Source organism: Lampris incognitus, chromosome 4 (genome assembly GCF_029633865.1).
Source record: "Lampris incognitus isolate fLamInc1 chromosome 4, fLamInc1.hap2, whole genome shotgun sequence".
Classification (NCBI taxonomy): Eukaryota; Metazoa; Chordata; class Actinopteri; order Lampriformes; family Lampridae; genus Lampris; species Lampris incognitus.
The window spans coordinates 16,777,056-16,792,580 of record NC_079214.1 but is presented as its reverse complement, the minus strand read 5'-3'; the positions used below and the strand labels follow the sequence as shown (position 1 = coordinate 16,792,580).

Below are 15,525 nucleotides of genomic sequence, written 5' to 3'. Positions count from 1 at the left end.
GTGATTGCAACTATTCCCCAAATCCTCTGTGAATAGTACACATTGCCATTGTAACTAGTTACATGATGACGACAGTTTGCATTTGAAACCGATCGTTGTTTTCGGTCGTTATGCCACTGTATCGTTTCTAAGGGTGAGGATACCTGCAGTCAGTCGAGACTGGAGAGGTCACTTAGATGAGTGATGACACGTTTCTCTCCATAAACGTTGTGTCCAGATGAACTGATCAAACTGTGAGAATCTGCAGGGTTGCTTTATTATAAATGAGCACTGACACCTCCAGCACACTTTGATTGGAGAAGTCGGGAATTCTTCTTTCTTCTTTTTTTTTTACTACTGAGACACTTTTTAAAAAAATTAATTTTGATTTGACAACACCGTAATATATAATCTTACTGATCATAAATATAGTGGAGACGAGATTCCAGTATTTAAATAGACTTTTTTTTAATTAGCCGACTTACATGCGAGAGTGGACAAATCGCCGCGGGGTTTCCTTTGAACGGTAAGTTGGTGAAGGCATCGACTGTAAAGATTGAAATCTCCATTATCGTGTAACAGAACTTCAGCAGCTATCCTGTAGGATACTTTTGGACAAGTAGTCAACAGCGAGCAGTGGACTTTACACCAGGGCTCTACATTCCCAGTCGCCCCCGTCCCCTTCACTTTGCACCTACCTTTGGTCTTGGAACAGGAGAGAAAAGCTATTAAATTGCATCCACAACTGTCATCGCTAAATTTAAAATTAGGTTTACAATGTGATTCCAAATATTTGCAAACGTTAATTGGATTTTTTTTAACTTTTTTTTTTTTAAGAAATCAAGCCGGGTTTTAACGCTCCTGTAGACTTTGGGAACATCGTGCACGATCTCGCGAGATTCTACCTGAGTAGCAGAACTTGTGTCACCTGAGGATCGAGAAGGGGCAAGGGAAACGAAACGACTGTAAGACGATATCATTAACTGAAATAATCATATTGACATTTAGCATTTTTCGGATGCCCTCGGCAACATATGCAAGCTGTAGCAGACGGCTGGGAATTGAACTGTTAGGCCTTGCGTGCTTTACCGATGTTCGTGTCCGAGTGGTTGACTGCTAGCTAGCTAGCTAGCTAACGATATCAAGCGAAGCTAAACTTAGCAAGTAAGCCCGACGGCGACTACATAGGGTAAAGTGAACGCACAGTCAAACGTTTGGCCAGCTACAGCACATAACTTTTACCCACTTAACTGAAGAATATCATTGGGTAACAAACTGGTATAAGACAATTTAAAACAAACAAAGCTATTTGGGATGTTAGATCTGTTAATGTCGTCCAGTATTGGGTAGTTTACAAGCTAACGCTAAGCTGCAGTTAGGTTAGCGAGCGAGCAAGGTTAACCCAAGTCAGTTTTAGCAACAATTTGCGTTACGGCTCTCTAATAAATATACATTTGTTAACTTGACAATCTCATGCCACAACCGCAGATACCCGGGTAAGGTGCTTAAACTGAATGACTTTCTCTCTGGCACTGGGTCTTTAATCAGAGTCTAGATAATAGCTAGGCTAGCTAGTTCTAGTTAATTGGCTGTTCCCGTCTGGTTAGCACTTGGAAGAGTGTACTACAGGTTTAAAGGGGTAACTTGTAAGAATCAGCGTCAATCATTCTCCAAAAGTACTGCATAATTATTATGGCATTTTGGTTAATCGAAAATACATCGGTGAATAACATGTACATTGAGGGAGAGGGACGTTTTTAATTGTCCATCTATATTGTCATTAAGACTTATGGTCTGAAATCGTGCCACCAAGGAGCATTTGTGCAATTGTTTTTTTTTTAATTCCAAACAAACCCTACACCTGCTGATTTCACTGTTGACATAACTTCAATTAGATTTAATGAACTCATCAGTGAAGAACACTAGCTTCATGTAGACAGTGGTTCTTCTCTTTCTACTTAAGTCATATGATACCAGGGGATCTTACAATATCATATTGTGATAACCTAATGGGCTTTTGATACGTAATGACATTATTATTGGCTGTAATAAACGAGAATGTGTTGCTGCCTTTCTTTGGGTCACTATGACAGGGAGCATGTCTTTAAACGAGGAAGGCTACGTTGTGAGGATCAGAGGACTGCCTTGGTCCTGCACTCAAGAGGAAGTGGCCAGTTTCTTCTCTGGTTAGACAACTCACACGTGCACATACACACACATGCAGAAGAGTGCTTGTCAACCTATTGCTGGAATCTGTATCTTGATTCTCTTGTTTTTAGGCACACTTTGGCCAATCACCAGAATACATACATCAAAAATTGATGTTGGTAATAATTTTATTTATATAGTACTGTTATAAAGCAATGTTACAAAGTGCTTTACAAAGAAATAAAAACCAAACAAGAGAAAAATAAGAGTAAGACCAAATAAGTATGAGTAAAAATAAAAACAGTATAAATAAAAACATCAAACATTTGCAAAAGCTTTAGTAAAAAGAAAAGTTTTAAGATGAGATTTAAAAGAAGTTAGAAACTTGGTTTGTCTTAGTTCGACAGAAAGAGAATTCCACAGTGTGGGTGCTCTAACAGCAAAAGCCCAATCATCCTTTAACAAACATGAGACCTAGGAATAACCAGCAGGGCTCCATCTGCGGCTCTTAATGGTCGAGAGGCCGTATACCAGGTCAGTAAATCAGAAATTTGTGTAGGAGAAAGACCATTTAAAGCCTTAAAATTAGCAATAAAATTTTAAAATCAATTTTAAACAATAACGGAGTCAGTGTAGGGAGTCAGGCACAGGGGTGATATGGTCATGCCTCTTTGTCCTGGTAATAAGCCGAGCAGTGGCGTTTTGTACCAACTGCAGATGGTGGTAGGAGCGCGTGCTGATACCAGAATAAAGTGCATTACAATAGTCAAGCCAAGAATAGATAAAAGCATGTACAACTTTTTGCAGATTGGCAATTGATAAAAATGACCCAATTTTGAAGATTGGCTTGAGCTGGAGAAAGCATGACTGAACAACATGTTTGATTTGATTATCAAAACTGAGGTTGGCATCGAATATTGCCCCAAGATTCCTAGCAGCCTGCTTAAGACTACCTGACAGACCACCAAGATTAGTAACAAAAGGGCTGATGGAATTTGAAGGACCGAACAGAACGACCTCAGACTTATCATTATTAAATTTGAGAAAAATTTCAGACATCCGGGATTTAATGTCGGAGGCAAGTTGTGAGATTTGCTAGGGCGCTGGGATCCATGGGTTTTAGTAGCATGTATAACGGACTGTCGTCAGCATAAAAAGGGTAACGCACATCGTGATTTTGAATGATCTGGCCAAGGGGCAGCATGTATATAGAAAAGAGAAGGGGCCAAGAACTGAGCCTTGAGGGACACCACAACTCAACTGACCCATCGAAGAAGTAGAGTTGTCCAGAACAACAGAAAAAGTTCTGTTGGTGAGGTAAGAGCGTAATAAGCTAAGAGCTGAGCCCTTGATGCCAACCAAAGTCTCCAAGCATTGTAAGAGGATGTTGTGATTGACTGTATCAAAGGCAGCACTTAAGTCTAAAAGAACTTAAATTGAGCAGTCATCTCTGTCTGCAGTCAGCAGTAGGTCATTAGTGACCTTAACTAAAGCTATCTCAGTACTATGAAGTGCTCGAAAACCAGACTGGAAACTGTTAAAAACACTATTAGTGTTCATAAAAGAAATCAATTGAGAAGAAATTACTCTCTCCAGAACCTTAGATAGAAAAGACAATTTGAAAGATTGGTCTGTAGTTAAGGACAGGGGATCTGAATTGCGTTTTTTCAGCAATGGGTGAATATTGACATGCTTAAAACTGTCTGGAAAAGAACCATAGGCCAGAAAATTACTAAGAGTTTGCAGAATAACAAGGCTGATAGTTGAAAATACCTCCTTGAGCAGCTTACTGGGAATTATGCCCAAGATGCAGGATGAGGAGTTCATATTGGAGACTGCACTCTTTAACACTGAAATTGTAATTGGTTGAAACTGGGTTAAAGAGGCAGAATTAACACGGGGAATGGAACGAATGCAAGAGCCTGGCTGGATTTGGGACCTGATATTCTCCACCTTATTTACAAAATGAGTGAGAAATTTTTCGGACAACTTAACATCAGGTTCAAAAAGAGAAGGGGAGGGACCATTAATAACAGCATCGATTACCTTAGGGTTGTGGCTATTTCTTGATATTGGTTCAGATTAGTACGCTGATCTCGCATCCTTAACTGCCTTCTGGTAAATTAACATTTGGTAGGGTTTTATGGTCTCAGTATTTCAGAACCTAGATGGTTGTATTTCTAATTGCATTTTTTTTTCTATTAGATCATGTCCCCACAGTTTTACCTGTATGCAAGGAATAATTTTCTTGGGAGAGGGTGTGCTGTCTCAAATTCTGGAAATGTGATTTTGGATCAAAGTTCTCATTTTATACTTAATATTTCTTTGTGGTGTGGGTTTACAGATTGTGACATTGTGGGAAAGGTGAATGGGGTGTGTTTCACCTTCTCTAAAGAGGGCCGCCCCAGTGGAGAGGCCTTTGTTGAGTTGAAAACTGCAGATGACTTCAAGAACGCCATTGCCAAAGACCGCAAATACATGGGGCACCGATACATAGAGGGTACGTTGTAAATGAATCTTACAATGCTAGTCTCTTGCAAGGGAAAATGTGCTGCTTTGTGCTTATTTCGTCATTGCCTATCTGCAGGAATGTATACCATTACTGTTATTGGGGGGGGGGGCTACTATACAAATTACTTTTAAATCCAAGCCCTGATTTGTGTGGCTCAGTAGTCTATGCCTTTGTTTTGTTTTATTTTTCCATCAAAATTACTTCTTTTTTTTGACGTTTTTAAGCTGCCTCTGTTTTAATGTGTGTGAAGATTCTAATGAAACTACAGTCAGATGGTGCAAGGTTTTGATTTCCCTAGTTTGAATTATTCCCTCTGATTTTGACCCATGTGTTTGTGTTTGAATCAGTATTTAAGTCAAACCGTAGCGAGATGGATTGGGTGCTGAAACGTAGTGGTCCTGCTGACTATAACGGTTGCAGTGGCTGCATGCTGAGGCTCAGAGGCTTACCCTTCGGCTGCAGCAAAGAGGAGATCGTACAATTCTTCTCAGGTACATGCACAAATGAGCACACATGATAACACAAAGTCTCACAGACTCATTGGATCAAGTTTGTCATTGTTTCTGTCTTTTTTTCCCCAGGCATACACAATCACACGCACATTGCCTTTTTTTTTCTCCATTTACCTAAATCTGAATTGATAAAAGCATGGAGTTTAGACCTTTACAGTATTTGTGTGTGAGCATTGCTTTTGCAATTTAACTTGATGAGCTAAGAGTTACTGTCAGTGTTACTTTATCACTTCAACACACGTAATCCCAAATGTAAACAATAAGGATAATTTGACCTTACTGCCAACAATGCTGATCTGGTACAAAAAGTTGCTGTTGAAATACACACACATTAACTGATTTGATTTTTGCTACTGACTCGCACCTTTGTCAGTTCACACAGTAAACATATTTGCCCACATCGATGTTGTCAGTGAGTCTACCTCCTCACAACATATTGAATAATCTTTTAATTCTGTTTTTGGACAGGGAGATAAAAGTTGGCTGTTTTGCTGTCAATCATAGCAGTTTTGATTTTATATTCATATTGAATATTGAGCTAAAATGACTGTTAACATCAGAGCATCATTAAGTACACAAACTGCTCAGCTGTTTTTCTCTCTGCCCATATACATGCAATAGAAATTACTTGGAACTGTGTTAATATTGTCATCTACATTATCACCACTTGTAAATAACACTTTTTTTTATGCTGTGGCAGTAGATGCACTAGCTATCTTAGGGAAAACTAGTCCGTTTTTATTCATATTAACTAACCATTATGAGTTGACAAACTAGTGAATTTATAAATTAAGTAAAACTAGAATTTAGCATTAGTTTAGACAGCTGGACAGTGTGCATAGGATAAAAAGTGTATGTGTTGTTTAGCGATGCTTGGAGACTCATTGACAGTTCGAAAGTAATAGTTTATTTTGCAAGTACAGGTAATGCCTTCTTAGAACCTGTTGTAACTTGGGGTGGATTTGACTTTACCTTTTCTATTTAAATCACATTTTATACATATTATAATTTGCTAATTTGATTCATTCACTATCCAGTAATTTAGAAAATAAAGTTAAATGCCGAACCTAGTTACGAAAAAGGATGAATTAACAAACGGAAACATGATCCTTTTTTGTCACTTTTTCTCAACATGGAGGTATTCTCCTTTTTTCAGATTTTGCCTTATCTTATAATCTTATGTACAATTCAAATATCGTGGTGGAACTTCGGTATAGCACTTTTATGCTGCTCCCTTCTTTATAGCAATCTTAATCAGTTAGATTTTAAGCAAAGCCACCTTAAGTCACAGTATGTTCTGGAACATTGCTTCCTGATACATCTGCTGTAGTAAACATTACCTGATAGTCCTCTACTGTGAAATTATTACAATAATTCAGAATAACGTGAACCATTATACACAAGCATCAATGCGAGGGCAGTGTAGACAGACAATATGGATGACTGTTGTGATCAATATTTTCTTGATATTGATCTTTCTTGCATCCCACTTTGTATCTGTTTATTTTATCCTATTTACCAGTTCCCTTTCCTTCTGAAACAGTATTGTCTATCTACATTTCCTCTGCCTACCCATGTATCATGGCCCTAAGACTCAATGTATTGTTTTTAAAACATTCTCTTAATAGTCTTAGCATGATGTCCATCTAGTATGTCCTTGAAATTTTCTTTTTGTATGATCTTATGTTATCTTAGAAATATGTTGTAACCCATTGTTTATAAGTTATTATTGTGACCTAGATTGTGTGACACTTTTCAGAGGGTTTGAGGATTTAATAGGATGGGCTGGGTAGGGTTGGACTGTGGGGAGGTGGCCACAAGACACTGATCTGGGGTCAGTGCTGTTTGAGTTCCCTAAGAGCCTTTGACTGACGGGGAGAGCCAGCAACATATTACTATATTGGATAGAGAGGGCATTCCTATTCAAAGCAACATTTTAAATTATTATTTGAACAGCATTTGATAACATGTGCATGGTATTGTATCTTCAAAAAAGGTTATTTAGCCCCAAGTCAAAGGTATTGCTTGACTAAAAAAAAAACAAAAAAAAAACACCACAAATATAACATATGCAACATTCATGGAAAAACATTTCAACAGCACTGTTAATATTTTACATAAGTCACCTCAGAGCTGAATTGCATCAATAAGGTTGAGTTAAGAAGACTTTATGGTCCATCGCAAAATTTTTGATCTAGGTTTAAGTTTGATTCTAACTTTAATTGTGATGATATCTAAATTTAATTGTGACGATATCTAAATTTAGCCCTTGTAATCTAGGATTAATAATTTTATTCAATTTATTGAATGAAGTTGTGTGGCTACAATAACCATAAAGAAATTTAATGAATATAGGCTTTAGCTAGCGGACAGTGCATACCTGCCCAACCAAAATATTAGTAAATTCTGTTTAGCCTTGAGCAAATTAGTTTTAGTTTTAGTTTTTTTCTAGATTTTTTTTTAGAAAAAAACATTGATTAATAAAATACTAATCAAAGTTGTTAGCTAGCTGCAGTAAACAAGCACACTGTGAGAAGAGAACAGCAAATTTCTCAGCAATCAATTCTAGGACCAATACGAAACGGTATTTGCTTATAGTTTGCCTTTAGTTTTAAGACTGACGCTTGGATCAAAGTTTACTTTAATGGGTCAGCAAGAATAAAGAGAAAATTTGGTATAATATAGGTTTGCTGCCACCTAATCAAGTTAAACCACAGCAAGTGACAATTTAGAACTTATCTAAGTTTAGAATTTATGAGTCTAGAAATTTGGTTCAACATCTTAAATTGTAATCTCCGATTCGTGTATTTTTTTTAAACAAATAGTAAATTTAGGTTTAAAATAATGTAATAACAATAATGGGACAATAAAGAAGCTGTGATTTGAAATTGGTTCAAAAAATATTTCTTGGTGCTTAGACCCACCCTTAAGAAATGGAAACGGATGATCCGCTGTGGCGACCGCTAACGGGAGCAGCCGAAAGTAGTAGAGTAGTAGGTTAGACCCACCCTTGGTGGACCATAGGATCTTACCTTGAGAAACCTTGAATTGTCTTTCTATCCATTCCATTTTTATTTTTATTTATTTTTTGCTGATACTGGCTCCAAGCAAGCGTATGTGTGTTGGGGACCACCTCCCCACTGGGGACCTTTTATAACGTCTCTGAGATCTCCCTTTTCATCCAGCATTATTCGTGATTGAGGATATTATTATCTATTAGTGAATACATTATTTATTTACACGCTCCAATACAGCAGTGTTCTATCTATATCTCTCTATATACATATCCATCTATCTACCTATGTATTTGTGTGCTTGGGTTGAAGGGTTGAGAATCGTGCCAAATGGGATTACTCTGCCAGTGGACTACCAGGGGAGGAGCACAGGGGAAGCCTTCGTGCAGTTTGCCTCAAAGGAGATAGCAGAAAAGGCTCTGGGGAAACACAAGGAAAGAATAGGGCACAGGTGGGACAGATGGGAAGGGGATGGGATGGAATGGGTTGGATTGGGCTTCTACTGCAGTTATTACCGGGTTTGTCATTTCAGAGTAATTTTAGCATAACTGTTGTTGGGATGGGTATATACATGATACTTTTAATAAAATGATTAAGGGATGGATTCTATTTCTATTACATGATGGTACAAGTATTAATGGGTTATTAAACTCTATTTGGGGTACATTTTTTGGGGAACAGAATAGAACATTAAATGGTCAATGGGATGGGCGTCCTTACAATAACGACAATGACAATATATTTGACTATTAGGGAAGTGGGCCCGTATAGCTCATCTGTAAACTAAAGATGGTTTTATAATTCCTGTTGGACTGTTTTACTAGTAGGCATTTAATGTGTCAGGGCTCCATTTAATGGGGAGGATTTAACTGCAATTACATAGTTATAATGAGGGTAACTTGGGTATCTCTATCATTTATATATTATGCAGATCCTAAGACTAGGAAGAGGGGTTGAAGTGTAGAAATACAAGTGACAATGGAAGTAGACTCTTTTTTTAAGAACAGCACTGAACACTGCTGTATCAGCAAGCAAAAGAAAGCTGAACTGCCGTGATAGGATTGCTGTTACATCATAAACAATGATTGGAGAAAAAAAAAGACATGATAAAGATCCCTTACAAGGACTGTCTTGACTAGGCTGTAATCCGTTACAGTTATATAGGTGTAGACAGCTAAAATTCTTTGCTAACTTACCAAAGCCATTGATGAAGAATGTCTGGTCAGGTTATACCCTGAAATCAGTGTATAATCACAGTGAGATACTAAACATCCTTTGATGCAAGCTGACATAATATCACAGAAATTAAATCACTTGCTTTATACCAGCTATGGAGCAGCTGGAGCTAACAGTGGAAAAACGCAGTGATCACACTGTTTATCAATGGCCTTGTCTTTAAATGCCTATCAGACAGTAGTTTCAGGTTAGGGTGAGTTTATTGTGTTTTGGGGTAGGTTAATTAGGCCGCCTAGCACTTTTTCAGGAGGTCATTTAGAGTGTTTTGTCTTTTGTCTGCTTATGTTTTCCCTGTAATTCACATATCTGTAGATTTGAACAAGCCATCTCTTTAGCCTAACCCTCCCATCTACCCCTCTCTGCCCTGTGGGCCCCTCTGAATCCAGGTACATAGAGATTTTTAAGAGCAGCCGTAATGAGATCAAAGCCTACTATGAGCTGCCCCGGCGTGGGATGGGGGGCCAAAGGCCTGGGCCCTATGATAGACCGATGATGGGAGGCCCCAGGGGCGGGTTCTTTGGGGCTGGGCCCGGCCGTGGGGGAGCTTTAATGGAAACCATGAGAAGTGGAGGAGGCTATGGAGGAGGTAAAGAGCCCGTTACTTTCAACTCTCGACAGTCTATCTGGGGTTATCTGTTCCACAGGTGTTCATCGTTTTGTCTTTGTCTCTACTGTGTTTCTGTTGCCTCATGTGTTCAGGTTACGGTGGCTTTGACAACTACAATGGATTCAATAATTACTGTTTTGGCAATGGTGTGTTTGATGACCGAATAAGAGGAGAGAGGGTAGGAAGAGGTGAGGTTGATATTTATTTAATCACTTAATGCTGGCATAAAGTTTTGAAGCCCCCATCCTATAATTGAAGTACAATGCCCTCTACTGCAATATTGTCCTCTCACTTCTGCTTCATTTGTTTTGTTTTTTTTTTCCAATTTCAATTAATTCAAAATTGAGTTTTTCCCTCTCAAACCTACTGAGCTTTTTAAACAAGGAATTGACTGTTCCAAAAATAATGATCGACACACAGATTCACCAGTCACTGCTCAGCAATTGGACTACTTCCTCTGAAAACCAGTTGAGTGACAAAGTGTGCACAATAATGCTAGATTAGTTAACCGTCATAATGAAGGCGTGGGGAATTGGAAACAAGATTTTGCTGGTAAACTTGTAATACAGCTTCATGTTGTCCAAAGTTGCAAAGGCAGATATTAGCAGAGTTCATCTTGAAATTTTTTTTGAAATCACATCATTGACCAAGACAAGACCTGCATACATTTTGCAAAAAGTGAATTATATTGTGACAGCTAAAATGTTTTACATGTATGAGGCTGGAAAGGGTATAAAAATCATATTAATATAGCTAAACATTTCCAAGACAATGTTAACGTAAATTCATGATTTGGGCTTATAAGGATAAGTTTTGAACCCCATTTCATACTAGCCTAATAAAAAAGGATGCTTTATTCAGCATTGTTTGTCACAATTGATGTTCTGGATAGACAGTTCCTGGTTTGCTGAGGAGTTAGTCAGCCATAGTTTACTCCATTTTTTACTGCCAGTAAATCGTACAACAAGTGATGTAGCACATGCCTTGTGTGTAGGTATGGGAGGCCATGGCTATGGTGGGTCAGGTGATTCTGGTTCAGGCTTCCACATCGGTCACTTTGTCCATATGAGGGGTTTGCCATTCCGGGCCACAGAGGGAGACGTTGCAAAAGTAAGAGCCACCCACTGCACTGACTGTAGGTTCAAAGTTTTCTGTTGATAAATGGATGTCAGTTGAACTGACATCTTATACTGTCCTTCTCGATTCAACACATGACCCATTAATTTTCCTCTTTCATGTCCACTTACCTGTTTTCTATTCATGTATGTAGTTTACTTTGTATATAGTTGTTGTTCATTAAGCTCGGTTAAAAATGTGATACACGAGTCTGTGCTTTTTCATTTGTTTGTGTAAACATTCTGTGTTAATATCTGTGTGACTATAGGAAGTTTTGTAAATACATGCACGTAATAAGTCCTTCAAGAGTGTGTCTGTCTTTCCCTGCATGCTGCATGTGTGTGGTGTGTCTGGGTTGTAGTTCTTCGCTCCACTGAGTCCATTGAGGGTCCATATTGACGTGGCTCCAAATGGCAAGTCGACTGGAGAGGCAGATGTGGAATTCCGCTCCCATGAAGATGCCGTGGCGGCCATGTCCAAGGACAAGAACCACATGCGTATGTCCTGTCATGAGCTGCAATATTAGACCAACCTGAATACCACCAAACCCTAAATGCCATGATGTGGTATAAATTATGATTATCCTAGCTCTTGAAATGTTTTTCTGGGAATATTTAATGTAGCTCTTCAAAGGCTATGAACAGTGTTGGTATTTAGCTCTTTAAAAGAATTTCAGAAATTCCATGCTTGGTTAAGACCCTCGACCCTCAATAGAAGTGTTTCAGAGGTATTATGCGAGTTAGACATCAACTGTTATTTAATTATTGGGGTTTAGATATTGAATATTTTATAAAAGTCATCAAATGAGCTGCTTAAGACTCCCAGCGTGTTTGATAGGTTAACTGATTAGTTCTTTAATGATGCCTTCTCTACAGAACACCGCTATATCGAGCTGTTTCTCAACTCGACAGCCAGTGGAGCTGTAGAAATGAGTGAGTCATCTTTGACAACCTTTATCCATGTTGTTTTTAAAAAAGGCAGAGTGAGTGTGTGGGGAAGGATAATGGTATTGCAGTCTTACGATGTCCCATTATGAATGTTTAAATTTTTCATTATCATTATATAGTCATTCCCGTTCTTACGGTGGCCCTGAAGTGCAAAACACAACAACATTTCACAAAACAAATAGTGAGGGAGGGAGGGAGGGAAAGTATTTACTTGGTCCCAGGACCCATTGCAAATTGAACAGGGAGTAAGAAATATAAATCCTGTGAAATATACACATGGCTGCTGGCATATGAAAAGTGGCTGCTCACTTGACTGTAGTGTTTTCAGGATTTGAAGGGACATTTTGATGTCATCAATTGATAGCATATAGAGAATAACATCACTAGGAGGTCTTTGGTTGAAATAATTTTGGTCTCTTCTGCCATGCCTCAAATCTCTGTTCAAAAAGACTACCTGCAGAAGTAAGGCGCGTTAACAGGAAATGATGCAATGACACAAAGGTACTCGAGCCCCGTGTTACCTCCGGCTTGGTCAGGCATCCCTACAAAAACAATAGGCCATGTCTGCAGGTGCGAAGCTGAATGTGGGTATGTGTCCTGGTCACTGCACTAGCGCCTCCTCTGGTTGGTTTGACAGCCTGTTTGGGGGAGAGGGGGAACTGGGGGCAGAGCCCTAGAAAGAGGGAGTTACGTCAATGAGGGGTCAGAACGCGAGAGGGTCACGTGGTTCATGTAGCCGCCGAATAGTTTCAAACGAAGCTTGGCGGGTCGTTTAAATGAACTGCTTAGCCACAATTTCTGGTAACTACTAACCAATATTTTCAGATTTTTACATTTATATATAGATATATTCCAATGTGACACATATTCTATGCGGACTGTTTGGAACTATCCGGGGCTCCCATGATCCGCCATTGCTGTTAAATAATTGGCCTATTGACGTAACCCTCTCTTCCTGGGCTCTGACTGGGGGGAATAGTGTGATCCTCCCACATGCTACGTCCCCCTGGTGAAACTCCTCACTGTCAGGTGAAAAGAAGCGGCTGGTGACTCCACATGTATCAAGAGGAGGCGTGTGGTAGTCTGCAGCCCTCCCCAGATCAGCAGAGGGGGTGGAGCAGCGACCGGGATGGCTTGGAAGAGTGTGGTAATTGGCCAAGTACAATTGGAAGAACAAAAAAAAAAAGGGGGGGGGCAAAGGTACTTCAGCCAGAGACAGTTTAAATTATAGTGGAGACAATTTCACATATGACAATTTAAAACGCTAAGAGGTGGCACTAAGACCCTGCGAAGTCTGGGTCAGCAAAACTGGGCAATCGAGGGCTTTTGTCTGCATATCATAAAGAAGTTCCACGCAGCTGGAGTTCTGACATTTACCACCGGTGACCTGCAAATTTAAGTGATTCCTGAGGTGGTGAATAGCGTATATAGGCGTCGGTAAAGTGGGGAAAATGGCCTCCTTTGAAACAAATCTGCCAGTGTTCCTCACTATGAAATGCAAATGTGTCTCAGAACTTGAGATATAGATGGCACCCAGTTGTAAAAGATAGGGAATTGGTCTCGTTGATCGAACTCACTGCACAACAATGGTTCCAAGATGGCACCTGGGCGAATTTCACAAACTGGCAAGTTTCAGGGAATTATCGTTCTATATTTGCTCATTTCTATAGAGTGTGTCCATAATAGAGCCCGGCCGATATGGGATTTTTGAAACCAATGTTGTGCACTATACTCATGGACCGGAGCCAGGTATGAAGGCTGAGAATTCTGCTGAAACGCCCCACACTGTGACTCAGTGTGTGAATTGGGCCAGGAATAAAAGTGTTTTTTCCACAACTGTTGAGATTAAAGACTTATAAAATCAGCTTGGACTGCTGACGGGCAGTGCAGCAATCGATGATCGGGGGAAAATCCATAAAATCAAAAATAATCCAGGGGTCTCAAGGTGTCGCTAAAAGTTAAGAGTAAGCAGAGCCGCAAACCGCAGCTGGAACCAGAAATGCAACTTTTCTAGTAGGGTAATGGCGCTTTATTCGTATTCTACAAATTATGTCGTGTCACTCACGTTGAAATTTGTTTTGTGAAATGTTGTGTTTTTACTTCAGGGCCACTGTACATTCAACATAGCATTTATTTTTATGCTATTTCTAATTATGCTTCTTGCAAATTACCCCAGGTCGTGGCAGCAGTAGCTACTACGGCAGCTCAGGAGGAGGCGGAGGCTTGCGCAGCGGTGGGCTGCGAGGTGCATTCTGATGATATCATCCCACTCTTCAGAACCCATCCTGATGTTTGTCTCATGTTTCTAAGGCTTCATTTATGCTTCACAATTCAGAGCAGGGGCCCTGACCTGGAGTCTTAGAACAGAAAAACCACTTGGCTCCTTCACTTTTATAAAGGTTTTTTTTTTGTGCAGAACCAGTGTAGTGTGCTGTACCCAGCAACATATTATAACAAGCACTCATCTACTTACTTCAGTAAGCTAAAAAAAAAAACCCTACTTTCCTCTGCAGTGTTTTGAGCCGTCCCCTATACAGTAAGTGGCTGATGGTGCATACTGGAGCAGTGATGATTTTTTTTTTAGTAACCTTTTTCCTAGATATTTATATAGAGGTTATAAAAGCTGGCTGTCGCAGTACGAAAGTATGGTCCAAGCACCGCACTCTACACATAGGTGGTGAGGTCTGGCTTCTGGACTAGTGTTGTAGAAAAACGTATACCCTCGTGTACTGTTATGCCCAAGTCTAGAAAAACTTGCCCAAATACTTATATGTAATCTGTACCCTTCTGAGGCAAATCAAAAATTTTAATCTTTCAAAGTCCAAAAGGTTATGTGTTGGTAATTTTATTTCCCTGAGGGAGCAGCAGTCATTTCTTGATTCCACTTACATCTGAATTAGCTAAGTAAAGACGAGAGGCAGAATATCATAGGAACTGGTTAACGGATGCACTATAATTTGTGACTAGGCATGGTGACATTAAAGACCAAAAATAATAGAATAAAACAAATCCTCTCACCCAATAGGAATTGCATTTTTAGCTATTTGGTGGTTATGGTGTGCTGGACTATCTAATAGAGGCACACTCTTCTCCCCCCAAGTCAGACTGCTCAAATTTGTTTTAATTTATCCGCCACGTTAAGGCTTCTTTGAGTCTTTTGGATTTATTCACCGAATTGCCTCAGTAGTGTAGTTCACCATATGGTTAAATTTTACTTGCAAAGACAAAATGGGCTTAGAAACAGCGACAGAGTCATTCTAGTTCAGCTCGCCTGCTCTGAGAAGTGTGATAAATGTGAGCTAGTGAGTTTTCTATGACCGTTTTCACATGTTGACTTAAAATCTAAGTTGAATATATTTTCTGCTCTCAGAGTAGAAATAAAAAAAATATATATTTGATCTGTGAAATAGTTTAAGCAACTGTTGTACATTTTGCCTAATAAATTTTATATTTA

General features: G+C 39.3%; 2 protein-coding genes across 5 annotated transcripts in view; one reads left to right on the top strand and one right to left on the bottom strand.

Annotated features, from left to right (window-relative positions):
* Window positions 1-849, bottom strand: part of LOC130111077 (phenazine biosynthesis-like domain-containing protein 1) — a 15,185-nt gene extending 14,336 nt beyond the window's left edge. For 2 of the 3 annotated variants that reach the window (XM_056278099.1, XM_056278098.1), the window contains exon 1: window positions 465-630. In XM_056278099.1, coding sequence (XP_056134074.1) covers window positions 465-548 — 84 coding nt within the window. In that variant the 5' untranslated portion in view covers window positions 549-630. Of the gene's footprint in view, window positions 1-464; window positions 631-677 lie in introns of those variants that run through there. The other variant, XM_056278101.1, reaches the window with a different exon arrangement.
* hnrnph3 (heterogeneous nuclear ribonucleoprotein H3 (2H9)) overlaps window positions 1-15,525 on the top strand; it is a 15,690-nt gene extending 165 nt beyond the window's left edge. Inside the window, exons 1-11 of one of the 2 annotated variants that reach the window (XM_056278096.1) lie at window positions 895-944; window positions 2,073-2,165; window positions 4,472-4,627; window positions 4,987-5,130; window positions 8,478-8,616; window positions 9,788-9,987; window positions 10,101-10,196; window positions 11,003-11,118; window positions 11,486-11,621; window positions 12,000-12,056; window positions 14,248-15,525. In XM_056278096.1, coding sequence (XP_056134071.1) covers window positions 2,078-2,165; window positions 4,472-4,627; window positions 4,987-5,130; window positions 8,478-8,616; window positions 9,788-9,987; window positions 10,101-10,196; window positions 11,003-11,118; window positions 11,486-11,621; window positions 12,000-12,056; window positions 14,248-14,327 — 1,212 coding nt within the window. In that variant the 5' untranslated portion in view covers window positions 895-944; window positions 2,073-2,077 and the 3' untranslated portion in view covers window positions 14,328-15,525. Of the gene's footprint in view, window positions 1-894; window positions 945-2,072; window positions 2,166-4,471; window positions 4,628-4,986; window positions 5,131-8,477; window positions 8,617-9,787; window positions 9,988-10,100; window positions 10,197-11,002; window positions 11,119-11,485; window positions 11,622-11,999; window positions 12,057-14,247 lie in introns of those variants that run through there. The other variant, XM_056278097.1, reaches the window with a different exon arrangement.